This window comes from Nestor notabilis, unplaced genomic scaffold, assembly GCF_000696875.1.
Source record: "Nestor notabilis isolate BGI_N333 unplaced genomic scaffold, ASM69687v1 scaffold9850, whole genome shotgun sequence".
NCBI lineage: Eukaryota > Metazoa > Chordata > Aves > Psittaciformes > Psittacidae > Nestor > Nestor notabilis.
In genome coordinates this window covers 1288-16708 of record NW_009911629.1, presented here as the reverse complement: position 1 = coordinate 16708, position 15421 = coordinate 1288, and the positions used below count along the sequence as shown (strand labels likewise).

General features: G+C 39.1%; 1 protein-coding gene across 1 annotated transcript in view; it reads right to left on the bottom strand.

Annotated features, from left to right (window-relative positions):
• Positions 1-15196, bottom strand: part of CDK5RAP2 (CDK5 regulatory subunit associated protein 2) — a 77554-nt gene extending 62358 nt beyond the window's left edge. The window contains exons 1-9 of the mRNA XM_010015714.1: positions 15137-15196; positions 10509-10619; positions 9171-9247; positions 7733-7856; positions 5484-5635; positions 3293-3455; positions 1932-1985; positions 1404-1523; positions 725-817 (exon numbers count right to left, since the gene is read on the bottom strand). Of these exons, the coding sequence (XP_010014016.1) occupies positions 725-817; positions 1404-1523; positions 1932-1985; positions 3293-3455; positions 5484-5635; positions 7733-7856; positions 9171-9247; positions 10509-10619; positions 15137-15154 (912 nt within the window). The 5' untranslated portion in view covers positions 15155-15196. The remainder of the gene's footprint in view (positions 1-724; positions 818-1403; positions 1524-1931; positions 1986-3292; positions 3456-5483; positions 5636-7732; positions 7857-9170; positions 9248-10508; positions 10620-15136) is intronic.
• Positions 15197-15421: the final 225 nt, after the last annotated feature.

Sequence of the window (15421 nt, the reverse complement as noted above, 5' to 3'; positions counted from 1 at the left end):
TCCTGCTGAGCTCAGAAACAGAGGGGATGAACAAACATCATCATGGAAGATTCATCACTGCCTCTAATCCATATTGGTTACTTTTATCAGACTTAGTTTTAGATGAGTTTGAAACCATTACAACAGACATTATGTTGTCTGCTTTAATGTCAAATTCTTACTTCCCCCCAGTTTACATTTTAAGACCTTTATAATGCATAATTCATCATCATAAAGTCCTTTCTCCTACACACACAGGAAAGAATTACTAAATCACATTTCACAAATAACATTCCACTGGTTTATAAATAGTCGTTTCACATTTATTATACAAATAAATCCAAACAGGTGTCTCACAGACAGTTCAACTCTGCTAACCTGAAGCATGTGTTGTTACCACGCTTCTGGTACAAAACCCAAAAGATTCTTAGGTCAACAAAGCAACTTTGATATCATCTCAGCTCCACAACTGTTCGTGGCTTTATTTTCAACTCATTTGGGTTTTACACATTTCGCCCCTAGTTTTCAGTTGTTAAAGAAGAAAAACAGAGAAATAACCTGATATTTTAACACTCTGTTCTTCAAATGACTTAAGAATTTTTTTCAAAGTAAGAAATAAAAATCAAACATTTTAAACTCATTTCCATTTCTCTGCTTTCAGAGCTACAGCACTACCTGCTGCAGGGAATTATGAAGAAAGGAGGAGCAGGGATGGGGGAAGCCATATTAACTGCTTGCTCCTTACCTTGAATTTCTGCATGTGTGCTTTGTGAGTTGCCTCTCTTGCCTTAGCCAGTGAAGCATTTAGATCTTCAATTTCAGAACCAAGCTCCTCATTCTTTAAATAAAGTAAAATGAACACTATGTAGAGTTATTTCCAAGGGAAAATGCTTCAGTAACAGCTATCCCACCTCATTACCCATTCACCAAACTCCCCTAAACAATTACTTTAGAAAACAAAACCATCAAATATATCATAATTAATCTTGTATAAATAAGTTACAGCTCTCATACAGCACTCACTACACTGCCTATTGCTCAAGGTATATACTTCCCATTGTTTCACAAAATCTGAATTTCAGCTGACGTTGACCTCCCCTATTTTAGCTGTCTTTATGACAGCTCCACTTACTCAACACCACAAAATACTTCTCATACCTTTCAAGTGGTGCTCAGAGCTGATAAACATCAATGTGCAACTGAAAACATTTTTCATCAAACTTCTTAAGTGCTTTTTCCTTTCTCCTCAAGTCCAAGACCCAAAACTCCAAATAAACAGTGCTGCTTACAGGCATGACAGCAGTGATTAAGGACCCACCAGAAGCCTCCTGATGGTTACAGTGAGACACAGTCAACCTTTGTCCCACACACAACACACATATTCCTCTTCCAATGATAGTTCAGCAAGATCATAGCCATCATACCTCCTTTTCCTTCGCTTTCAATGCAACAGTTAGCCCTTGAATAGTTTTATCCCTTTTCAAACCATTCTTCTTTTCAGCAGCAAGCTCATTTTCTCTCTCTTGTAGCTCTTCTTGAAGTGACTAAATTAGATTATGTGAAAGTTGCATTAACTTCCCACTAAGAGATACTGTAACTGCACATTAATAAGTACATTCTCTCAGAGTTCTTATATCTTCTTACTTAGATTACTAACATAAAATATAGTCCCAAATGCAAGTCATCATGTCAAGGATGTGCCTGGAATACAGTATAAGAAGCTTAATCTCATGGGCTGGCCATGAGTAACAGCTTCAATATGTGATGAGTGCACCTATCTGCTTTACTGAAAACTGCTTCAAAACCAAGGGGAGCTTTCCTGCCACCTAACATAAAAGAGGACTTTGCTTTGCTTTGAGTGAAGGCCTCTCTGTACCTATGAGCATGTAACATAAGGGATCCCAACATGCACTATAAGTGGCTGAGGAAAGAGAAATAAAACTAGAACGTACCTGAATCTTCTTTTCAAAGGAGTTTCTCTCATTTCTCAGCTCCATTCTAATAGCCTATATGAACAAAACAGTTGTTAGAGTCAAGTAAATTCAGTCTAAATGCAAATGTACCTCATTAAACATTAAAATGAATCAAAATGAGCTTAAAAACATTGGGGAGGAAAAGCAACCAACCACAGTATATGCCTTTTGGCAGGAATATACATCTATATATGATTTTAAAAATCATATATAACAACAGCTGTGTGAAGGGATTCATCATGGGTTTTTCTCCAATACTGCATCCCAAAATGACCATACAGTCAGTCATAGAATCAACCAGGTTGGAAAAGACCTTTAAAATCAAGTCCAACCTCAGGACTGCCAAGACCACCACTAACCCATGTTACTGAGGGCCTCTTCTACATGGTTTGAGAACACTGTCCACCTCCTATGAAATGATTAAAGGTGACCCTGTTTTCACCTTGACACACAAATACTCTTGGGAAACCAGGGTAGTTATTCCTGACAAATAATGATTTAATTGCAAGACCACCCAGAACTGAAAACTTTTAATTCCACACAGTGGTTCCAATCATACAAGGTTCTCTTGTCTATTCTTTACATAAATCAAAGGTGTGCAGGTACTGATCAACATTAACTTCTAAAACCAAAGGGAAGAAAACTTCTCAGCAGCATGACAGCCTCCATGATGGCTTTCTTAATTCTGCCAGCTTTAATTTATTGTTTGAATAACCAATGGAGGGAAAGAAGATAGACAAAAAGCCTTAAAAGCTGTTTCTACATGTCAGCTTGCAGGATATCTGTCTTCCTGTTTAAGAGCTAAGTGAAATAGAAGGCTGACTCTTAGCACCTCTTGTAAATGAAAGGTGAGACTTTCCCTTTATCTCATGAAGGGTTTTTATGCCTACCTGTGCTAAGAAAAAGCTTACTACAGCTTTTTCTCCAACCATAATACTAGACATACTTCCCAAAACCAAACTCTCAAGTCACATTCTTAACTTCTTTAGCAGTTGTGTCATCTACTGAGGGATAGATTAACATCTAGCATTTTTCTTTTAAACATATACTTCTGTAAAGCAGTTGCACAGTATCTATAACACAGGCACAAAGTCAAGGGGAAATATGACCTCTCATTGAATGAATGGTAAAGCATGGATAATAAGGATGAATAATGACCAGCAAACCACAGTATAACCAATGAATGTAATAGAAATGGAGAAGGGAGGGAGGGAACAACCACGGAGAAGAATATTTCAAAAGACTGGCTTAAGTCACTTACATATTGTCATGTACAAAGCCTTTAAAATCCTACACCACCTGAGATTTAACACATAGAACTGTTCAGTCTGCTTCCTCACCTCTATCTCACTCTCTTTTTCATGCCTCAAAGCATTGGTAAGTTCTCTGATCTTTTCTGCTGGTAAGTTCCCATCATAAGATCCACTCTGAGACTTTTCCTCTTCCAGGTGTTGAATTATAGCTTCTTTGCTTTTCAGTGACAGATTCAGTTGCTCTATAAGTCTAAAATTATAAAATCAATATTAATCTTGCATCATCTACCACCAATCCTCCAGCCATTGCAGTACATCTTGCAGACAACCTCCCTAGGTGAAGACTCCAAGCAATACCTGTTAAACCTTGGGGAGGACTTTCACAACCCCTTCTCCCTCCAGAGAGACCAGGAAAGGTGAAGTAACTTTACAACAAGCAACAAACAGCGCTGAGCAACCTGCAAAGTGCTCATTCTTCTTTTCAAATGTCAACACTTAAGCTTCAATACTTTACTTACATCATCCTTTATAGCACACACAAAAAGCTTATCAATCTATTCCACTTCATACATCCCCATATCCTTACGTGTCATCACTGAGTATCCCCCAAGTACCCAGTTACATTTATGTTTGTATCTAAGCTGGTTCTCATTTCACATAAGCAAAGAAAAAGTTAGGTCAGCAGTTGGTCAATGCTCATCTTGACACTTCCAGTATTCCAACAATGCTCATGTTTCCTGACAGATGCAAGAGTTATTATGGCAAAACTTTGTGGCATAAAATGCCAGCTGTGATCCCCTTTGTATTTTGTAGCCTAAATGGTGAAAGGATTTTTTTAACACAATATGAATTCCAGATGTGCTACTCCCAGACACATTTAAAGCATTGCACTTTAATACTTGATGCACTTCAAGAAGTCAAATGCTCTCTTCTTCCATTAGCACTACGTTTTTCTAGCCCTGTGAATCTACACTGATCTACCAGCATGTAATTACAGAAGATCCTGCTAACACTGGATCATGGAGGGGAAGAAAAGAGGGGGGAAAACCACCAAAACCTTCATCAGACTCCACGCACTGATCCAATCCTCACAATTTGTTTCCACACTTCAAGCACTATTTTCACACAAGCTGTCAACTAGAGTACCTCTGAAAGGGACTGGGTTTATAGCTCCTTTCCCAGCTCAAGTCTCTCCAGAGAGCAGCTGTGTTCAACACAGATGACTAACAGATAGAAAGAGCAAGACAGAGAAGGGGAAAGGAGGGAGATAACTTGAGAGCCAGGTTAAAACTAAGTCATGGCACGTAAGGTGCAGTATTGAAACTTATTAGAACAGATTGGTAATTTTAGGCCACCACACATTGCAGATTTGCAGGTTTCTATCTGTATGCTTTTAGAACAACTGTCTGGAACACACTGCAAACTTTGCTTTGGTCCTACTGTAACATAAACTCTACAAAATTAAAGCCTCAGGCCAACACAACTTTCTGTTACCAGGGTAGACCAATTATGCAGTGACTCGCAGAGCAGCTACCTGCAGGGCTCAGTCACAAACAGATGGCAAAGGATACTCCAAGGTATAAGGAATCATAACAACCTTGATCTCCACTCTGGGCTCATATCCCCAGACTAAGCAAGCTTTACTGGGAGGCCTGCCAGGCTTGTATTTTACCCTCCATATCTAAAAAAGAAAAATCCTCCAAAGTATTGAGATTTGAGTTGATACATTTTTCCCCATCTCAAGTTAAGGAACAACTCACACACCTTTGCCACTACCTGCCAAACAAAGCCAAGTCAGTGCTCTGCAAAGCACAATCAAAACAGTGAAGCTCAAACACAGTTTCTCTCCCCATTAAATTTACCAGCCTCAACAGACACATCCCTGGGACTGCAGAGTACAGGAACACCATGAAAGCAGTAAGTGAATACAAATGGTAGAGTCAAGTTCTATTCAGCAGTGGTTCAAGAAAGCAGCAAGCAGGAGGTAAGTCAAAGTTACAAAGATGCTTTCAAGTAGGACACGCTCATGCCACGTGCGTGCTGATCCTTTTACACTTTCAGGCAACTTTTAAAGAGGATTTTTCTATCATGCAGCATGTAAACTGGTTGTTGTGTTGCTATTCATTTAATAGCTGAATAGATAAGATGGCCGGTAACACTCATTCATGTATCTGAGGGTAGGATCAAACTATTAAAACCCATAAATCCATGTTGACTCTTTGCACTTGAACAACAAAGAATTCCAGTAGTTAGAAGCATCACCAGCAAAAGTTCTGACCTGTCTTTCTCAGCTCCTGTAACCATATCCACATCCTTTGCAGGTGCATTCATAATTGAAGCAAGTTTCTGCTCAGCAGCTATTCTCAGAGCTTTCTCCTTCTCTGTCATTGCAACAGCTTTTTCCACATCATCTTGGGCAGCTTTAAGATCCTGTAATTAAAACACACACACACAATCCTGATGCCTGTAAGAACAAACTGCTCACTGTTTTCTTTCACATATTGAAGTCTCTTCTACCAAACATATGTTGGCATGTTTAATTTAGCAACTTTCACCAAGTAGTTCAAGCGCTTTGCGAATGCTTCTGAACTCTTTGTGGCTTAATCTTGAAAATGCAGACATTTTCCATGGTACATTAAAAAAGGGAAGTTTGTTTCAAAGAAATAAAACCAATACCCTGATAGCAGAACTGGAAATAAAAAGTGCCCCTATGCTATGGTTTGAGATTTAGCCATTATAATTTGGCTTTGTCCCACTGTCCTCTCACTATCCTAATAAATAGCTACACTTACAGAGGTTAACGAAGGGCTTTTTTATTCCATGGCATTAATATTCCCAGGCTCACTGTGACTAATTGGAACTCTTCCCAACATCATTTATAATATTTTGCAAGCATTGACAAAGTCTGAACCTGACTTTTGTCTCTTGAACAGCAACAGAAATGGAGATAACACCCAGAAATTCCAGTTAACCTCCTCCAGCTTCCCAACTCAGGGGGAACACCAAAAAACCCCACAGTTGTCCTACACTACATAAAATTTGTTTCAATCTTCATATCGTAAACTTCTCTGCTGTGCTCACTGAATTTTCCTATGAAATAGAAGCCTCCTTGTACCCTAACAAGCAATTCCTCTCTCCATTTCAAATCTATAGTACAAAGCGTATCTCTTCAGAGGAGCATGAGGAAAAGGTCCTTCACCACCAGACTTCACCACTCAACCCCCTTCCTGAAAAGCTGTTCTGTCAGCACTCACCTTCAACCAAAACCTCTGAATTAAGTTCATCTTTGTTAGTGTTACCTGGATCTATATCATTATATGGTGCTACATAAACAAGTGACTAAAACTACTCTGCATGTTCACATTCATAAGCATGATGAAATTGATGTCAGAGGCCAACACTACCTCCAGGCTACAGAAAATGCTGTATCACCATGAGATGAGAGTATTTGCCTTTATACCTTGGCAGATCTGGGAAACACCAGTCTGACTGGCTGGTTTAGTACAGGGTAAGTGATGTAGGAACTTCTCTACCAATCCAATAGCATGAAGAATGCTTTGAGAAATCCCCATTCCAGTTAAGTAAAGAGGTCATGGAGATTCCCCCCTCCTCCTATCTTGAAGGAGCTCACTGCTTTCTGAATACTGCTAAATCATCCTGGTAGAAAATACCATCAGGAGATTGCTATAATACCTTCCGTGTCTAATTCGTTCTTTAGGGATGGGAAAGCAAATATTGGCATATATCCATCTGTGCTATTTCTGTTTACTTCCAGAAAGAGCAGCAGACCTGTATCCCCTTAACAAACACAGCTATAAAATCCCTCCCCTCCAGTTAAGTGTACACAGTCAATGATGCAAAACAACCATGAGTTTATGTATTTCTAGAACCTGACAGAAACATTTCCAGCACAGACCACTCAGTATCACATTTGTTCTTTACAGGAAATTGAACTTCTCTTAGCTTCTAAAGAAGCAGGTTATTCATGCAAAGAAATTGGGGGGGGTTTGGCTCTACACTACAAAATGAGGAAAACATGAAGCAATTCCCCTGTAAAAAGATCAGCAAGGGCTTGACAATAAATACAGGAATAAACTGTCTCAACTACAGACAGCAAGGAATTCAAAAAGCCATTGTTAAGAATAACCCTCTGGAACAGGAGAATGATATGCAAAAAGATACAGTAACAGCAGAAGCCAACAATATTTGGCAGATAAAGGTCCATCTAACAATAGAGTGCAAGAGGCAGAACAGAGGGAAGCACCCACTGGTTCACCTACCCAGAAGCTGCCAGGTGTAGGAGGCTTCTCAGCCTATAATGAACACACAAGAGTGGAGAGAGAAAGCCTCTAGAAAAAGTAGCTACTCTATAACCTCTAGGATGAAACAGCCACTCTATGGAGTGGGTATTTCCCCAGGAAAGCTGGAACCATTCTGAAAACATAGGCAGATAACAATATGGAATCTCAGACAATAGCACCAAGGCAGTACTGATTTCTAACTACTCCTTCAGTTTCAGCCACCCACCTTTTCCAGCAAGTTTATTCTGCTGGTCAGGATTTCTTCCATTTCTTGCATCTTCTTTTGTGCCTCTTCTTTTACACGTTGCATTTCAGCATCACCACCCTGGGCCAAGCTTTCAACTGCCTTGCTGAAAGGCCACAAAAGAGATAGAAATCCCATTATACATCAAAGTGGAAAACATTCAGATCATGAGTGGCTGTTAGATTGTACACAAGCAAGTGTCTATCACTTCATCTGTATCTCCTTGTCCTTTAAGATTAAGTACAAACATCTATACACTACATAGCAATGAGTTTCACACACAAGCCTTGTCACAGTGGATAAGCAATCACTTTATATGTATGATGAAAACACCTAATGATTCCTTCATATTTTTAAAGCTTTCAAACACAGTATTTGGTATAGATGCATTTTCTACTGAAAGCAGCACTGGAATAAACTCAAGTTACACACCTGCTGAGATCTCTCCAATTGCCTTTTCAGTAACTGTTGATACCTTGAAGGAACAGAACAACTAGTGCTTCTTTACTAAACAAAGGGCAACCACTTGTTTAGGATTTCCCCCTAAACTTTACTTCCTATTCTGAACTTGTGAAAGGTTCCATTCAAAGCCCAGCAATACCCTTTGTTACCTGAAGAGCCCAAACAAAAACTAATCTGGTCCTCAGGATCTACTTGAAATGAGGCTCTTCTGAAAAAAGGCTACCTGGTAACAACTCAATGCCATGTGTATTAGGCCAGACAAGGAGAATGAGCTGAAACTGAGCCTGTGTAGCATTCAGTAGCTGTCAGTCACTGCCAGCCTGGGTTAGTTTTGAACATGACAGCTAGAAAGCAGCAGTTTAACAGGCTATTGTCAGCACTAGTCATCCATTCCCTGTCCAAAGCATACTCCAGCCTGCCCTTGCTGTAAAACAAGGTAGCATTGTAATTTTTAAGTAAGTCATATTTACTTAGAAAAGAGGTTCTAACAGAAAAGCAGGAATTTTAAGTGTATTCATGTTTATGTCATTAAAACACACAAGATTCATTCTAGATTAGTCCTGAACTGTTTCCTCAGTGTTTTGTGTCATGTCTTCTCAATCCAGTGCTGTTAAAATAACCTCCACCTCTTCACCTGTTGAGACAATTAAGCTCTTAGCTTGACTTCTACAATAGGCATGCTAAGCCATTCCCAACTAGGGAGTCATATATGGACCTGAAAAATACAGTAGAATGAAGGAGATAAAAGTCACTCCACCCAGTGTAAGCAAATTAACAGCATAGTGCATTTAAGAATTCACACGTGATTTCTGTAATGAATGAACCAATTGCTAGAGAAGTGCCCATAAAATACTACTGTTTGAGAGCCTCATGTTCCCAAAACATTAGGAAAAACAAAGCAGAAGCAAGATCTTGGAAATCCTTAGTAAGAGACATGAAGAAACACACTGGAACTTACGAGGCTTTGATGAGCAGCTTCTCTCTCTCCTGCAGATCACGCTTCAGACTTTCAATCTCAACTTTCAGCTCAATGTTCTAGGACAAAAGAATTAAAGTGTCTGGGGAGAGCTCAGAGGTCACCCTACCCAAAAGTTATTGGCAATGTGTAGATTACTTTTTGCTTGGACCAGCGAATACAATGTATCAGTGGGCTAAGAATAGCATAGAGACATTTTAGCTTTTAAAGGACACACTTTGCAAGGTTCAAGACTTTCAGAAATCTCAGAAAGCATTTAGGAGCATTGTATTCAAGCAAGACAAATCCCCTACACACACTTTACTATAATGGGGGGGGACTGCAGATCAGCATAGAGAGTTACTAAAGCTTTCAATGCATGTTTTTCCTTTGACCTAAGATATATTTTGCATTCTTTTGAAAACCTGATTGTATCAACTATGGAGATATTCAATAACATTTAAATCATTTTGTTACAGCCCGAGAAATCTACTCATGACATAAGCACACATTGTACGAAGAACAACCTGGCCTCACAGGTTGACAGACACCATTTCAATACCTTAGCAATTACATGGAAGACATCAGTGTAGAGCAGGATAGAAAACCCATCAGCAATATTCAGTTGAAACCATGACCTAGCTGAACATCAGCTTATGACTTAACCACTGCAACAAGCATCAAGAGACTTAAGTTTCCAAATAACATGGTACTGCATAACCAAAATGATTTCTTTTCCCTTCTAGAACTCAGGCACTACTAAAGGTGCTTCCTATCATCTGCAAACCATGAGGATGCAAAACATACCACTTGACTCAAACCCTTCTCCCAACTTAGAAAGTGACCAGTTTCTTCCACAAACTGACGTAAGAGTTCCCGAACCCAGCACAAATATGGATTCTTTCAATTCAGAGCAATAAAACTAGAAGCTATACACAACCCTAACACAACTTCATCTACTTGTTTCAAAGGAAGCAACTTTGAGCTGGAGTTCCCAAACCACCTCACAGTAGCTGTACTGACACCTGATAAACCCAGGAAAGAATAGAGGGGTGAACTGAACTGCCTGATAATAGAAAGCAGAGTAACTACATACCAAGCTCAGAAGTGTGCTGCTGCTTCAATTTCCCATTCAGCATCTGATTTGAGTAGTACAACTACCAAAGATTCATAACCACTTAGTGGAAACGTCTTAGTCTTTAACTACAGACATTCGTGCACTTGAATCTCATTTTTCCACACCTTACACTGGTTATTTAAATTTAGTTATTACTGGAAAGGATTAGGCCAGAATAAAACTCTTTAAAAACATATACTGTTAAAACTCTTCTAAACGCATACGATTTTGTATATTTCTTCAGTGGGACCATCAAACTTCTGCTGCATTCGTTCCTCCAGGAAGTATATACGAAGCTTCAGGTTGAAATTCTCTTTTTTCAGATCAGTGATTTGCTGTGAAATAAGAAAGAAAAGGAGCAAGTTATGTCATGTGTTTCAAACCAAGTAAAATAAATTCATAGAATCAACTAGGTTAGAAAAGATTTTAAGATCATCGAGTCCAACCATTACCCCAGAACTGCCAAGTCCACCACTAAACCATAGCACTGAGAGCCTTATCTACACTGGACACAGTTAAACATGTACTTATGTGTGGGTGATATACACACACACCTCTCTATTTAAATTGTGAAGGTGTTAATACCAGCAAACAACATCCACGTGAAAATGAAACATCCTTCCCTCCAAGACAGCATCACCAGGGAGCTGAAAACACTACAAGCTCTTCAATGAGTTTCTCTCTTCCACACCTTCAGCACGTACCACAATTTATTCTTCCCCCACTCTTCCCCATCTCCATTCCTCACCTGAACAGGAAGAAAGCCCAGCCTCCTCCTTCAGAATGTTCTGGGGTTTGGTTTTAAGATACACAGACCCCTTGGCACGCACATAAACTCTGTATGTTTGTGTAAGATGTTAGCATTTAGCTTGTGTTTAGTTTTAGCCCTGCAAAACTCTGAGACACCAGCAATTAAGCAAATAATTATAAAAGGGTATTGTTTAAACATATATAATACATACTGTTGTGCAGACAGTGCTTTTTAGAACATTCCTTCTTTAAGTACTAAAACACTGTCTGACTTTACACAAAAAGAATCCAACAGTTTAGAGGGTTTTAAATCTAAAAATATTAAGTAGTTCTTTCTTTTATAAGAAAGAACTTGAACAAAACACAAGACATCATGTTGAAACAGAAGCATTTTCTTGGCAGAAGCATGGGCTGGCAGCCTATTCTTCCCAGGAAGAAAAGCCACAGGCACACAAAGCACGTGAGCCCAATCATGCACCAATAAAACCTTTATCCCATCACATATTTCATAGTGCAATTCTTGGGTTATGATTTTTACCCTTCTCAGTAGAAGCAGTAACATAGTTGATGGTTTCATTAAAGAAAGGAGTCTCCCTCTGAGGTTTTTTTTTAAGGGACTAAGCATGAAACATTCATTTAAATAAGCCTTGTGTCCCCTGCCAGATGCTTTCAGCAAAAGGAAATCTAGTATGTTACAGAGCTACTACTCTAATATTTATGTAGGCTTTCCCAGAACAGCATTGTATCATTTGTAAGAATTATTAGCAACACGGTTCTTCAAATATTTGGCTTGTGAAACCTAAGATGATTTTCTCTAACTGCAGAACCTGCATCTGCAGACAACTCTGCAGTTCAATCATCTGCCCAGCGAGATGCCTCAGCACTGTTCACACTAGTAAATATCATCCAAGGCTCTGAAAATACCCTTGGCAACATAAACTCTGTGGTCCATTCAACATCCTGAAAAAGGCTGCCTTCAGAAGCAGTAGCAATACATATGGTTAACTTTATTCTTGCTTCCCTACAATTATAACTAGGTGATCACAAACAGTAGCGGACATAAACTTGAACTATGCACGTTGTAACTGCTTAAAGCATGATACCTCAGGAGTATCGTGGGGTATCTTGAGTAACTGGAGTGACTCTTTCAGAACATTCAGATAGATGTAAGCACGAAAACAATGCAACATTGTACTTGAATTCATGTGACACAGCCCAATGCAGAATATTGCTCAGAACTGAAATCCTTATTCAGAGTAAGCACAGACATGAAAGAGCTTCTAAAGGCTGCAGAACCATGCTAGATCCTGCATGTCTCGCTGGCAAGCTCAGCTCTATGTTCAAGTCATGAGAGCAGACCTATTAGTATTTGGCTTGGGGTTGTTGGTTTTGGGTTTTCTATGCTGTCAGTAGGTCATTCCTAACAGATAGTCCCTGTTTGTTCATTCAGAAAAAGTGCAAAGATGCTCTGAAACTTCATCAGTTGAACTCCTGCTTAGAATTCACACATACAATACAGTTTGAGTCAAAAAGAAAGAAACGATTTCAAAAGAGCTCAGTATATCTTAATTCTACTCACACGTATTTCAGTGGCAATCGAATTAAATCAAAGAGCTTAAGGGTACTATTTTCAAAAGGCAAACAAAACAGACTGTGCAATCATAAACCAAGCAGTGAAACAAATGTTGTCTCTGACACCCAGTTGCTCAGAGGAAAGTTAATTCAGGCAGGCTACAATTAAAAAGTTATAGCTTAATAAAAGACAATATGTAAAATGCAAGCAAGTGCACACTGCAAAATGATTATAATGGCAACGATCTCAACTTAAGCATTTAAAGACTCAGTCTTAATTCCTTTATGCATTTTGATTTCTGTATTTAAAAAAGGAATGAAAGAAGAGAAATAGCAGACTATTCCTGAAAAGAAAACCAAAACAAAGTAATACACTCTACACAGAATATTCCAGACAGCATGGTAGAAAGCACCACTTGCCTAGCTTGGTTTAGCTCCTTTCCAAGTCTGCACTGAGCCACTTTTATGCCAAACAGCATCTGTCAGCAGAGGCTGTGGTTTCACAGCACAGGTTTTGCCAGTAAAGGCCATTTTAACAAGACAGCAAAACTGAAAGTGGGTTTGAGGAGACAAGAAATGAACACACATATACTATGACATAGTTCCCTAACTTGATACTAGTTGTCCTTTCTACTCATTAACATCTAATACTAACGAGGTCCTCAGTTAGAGATGTCTTTCACTTCACCCATGTATTCACATGTTCCGTCACAAAGTGGTTCTACCCCATATTGTAGGAAAGTGGGACAGACCCTGAATACTAACAAAATCTAGACCTCTAACATCACCTAGAACAGCATCATCTCCAGGTCTAAACATAAAAGGACCTTTTCTACATGGATCCACCCTTTAGCCCATTCAAGGGGCAGTATATACATCTTGTTCTCTGAGCTGAAAGGAAAGGAGCCCACTCCTTTCATTACTTCCTTCTCATATCCTGTATAAATCACATAGCCTCAAAGACCAGCAAATCCATGCAGTAATATATATATATATATATACACACACACACACAAACCATCTCCAGGCAGGAGGTATCAGGAACTTCACCTGCTAATTCAGATTTGGTTTAAAGTGGGGTAAGAACAGTCAGTCCAAAAGCTCATCTAAATACAACTACAGCTGAATGCTCAGTTAATAGTAAAAAGACAAGGATGGTAAATGCTCCCTTTTTCAAGCGTAGCCTTCCTGCTACCAGAAATCTTAGACTCAAAAGCATGAGAGAGAAACATCTGTGTTTAATAGTGCTCAATGGATTCTTCTTCCTTTACTTGAATGGATTTTTGAGCTTCATTATACTGTTGGCATCCATAAAAGCCTATGAGAAGTTTCACAGCTCAGTTTAACATAAGGGGTCTGTACACACAAGGAACCCAGAGACATGGAGATACCCTTTCTCCTCTACATCACATAGAGCAAACAACAACAGATTTTTCCTCCCTCCTACATTTTCCCCTGTGCAAACAAACACTGCAGATAATAAGCCACTTGCAGAATGTATATTCTAGACTGTGGTCTTGGGCACATATCACAGTAAAAGATTTTAAGCACATACTAATGCCAAGAGAAGAGTCTTCCTACCCCAGCCAATACACAAAAACAAAAGAGGAAGTGAAACAGACACAGACCAAGGCCTTTCAAAACAAGCTTTAAATCCTGAGCAAAGAGCAAAGCTTTCGCCTTAGAGGGACGTAAGGCCACAAGAAACTGAAAGAGTTTAGAAGAACCACTCATTTCAAACATAACAATGCTACAAAAGGTAACAGCAGCTGCAGAAGCACACTAAAACCTGCAGACACTCAAACACATCCTAAAGGTAACAAGCCACAAGCTTTATCTGTAGCAGTCATCTCAGCATTTTGCCTTCCCCTCTACAGTTTCTTCACACAACCGTAAGAACTTGAGTTAAACAATTTAAAGCTTAACACAGCTATACCCCAACCAAAGCAGCGTTTCAGCAGTTATAAAAGACTGGGTTACTCAACTGAAATAACCAATACAATTCATATATGGTTTTAAAAAAATGCTTTCCTTTAGATTTTAGTAAGAGTCAAACCCAGTTTTATCTACAGAATTGTCACAATGATTCCAGACCTTTACAACAAAAGTATTCCAAGCAGACTCATGCATCATTATATAGTTAAAAAGTATTATACATAGTCAGTGAATTAAAACCACAATTCCTCTACTAGCCTAAATGAAAATAAACTTGATGATTCCTTGAAATAAATCAACTGCAGACTTGCAAACCAAGTTCTTATGTTTCTGGTGATTGCATGAACTTTTGAGCAGAGGGTGCCAATTTTGTTTCACAACTTCAGAACAGCACTTGGCTGGTCTCAGCAACAAGTTTTCCCCTCTGTTATTGAAAGCAATACTTCAGAAATAGAGGCTCAAAGCACAGCCAGCCAGTCACACCTCTAACAGACGAACTAAAAACCTGACCCAGAGAGTCAACACTTGAGCCAGCATGTTAGAAATATCTTGGCCATAAATCTATCACCGAGTCTTACATTAAAAGTCTGCTTACATTTTCATAGTCCTTCATGGTCCGAGCTCTAGTTGGTGAGACTGTGTCTTCTGCCACATCTGGTAACACTAGATATTTAAGAAGACAGAAACAAGTTCAGAGAGTGGAATCTCTAAGCTGGGCTTCAAGTTGGAAACAGCAAAAGCCTATGCTAATCTAAACATAATAAAAGTACACCACCTTTTGGAAAGAGAAGGAGAATGGTTTTTTTGCCCCTTGTTCACATTGAATGTTAGTGCTATTAACTAGTTAGTACGTAGATTTCTTTCTGATCACAGCAAGTTG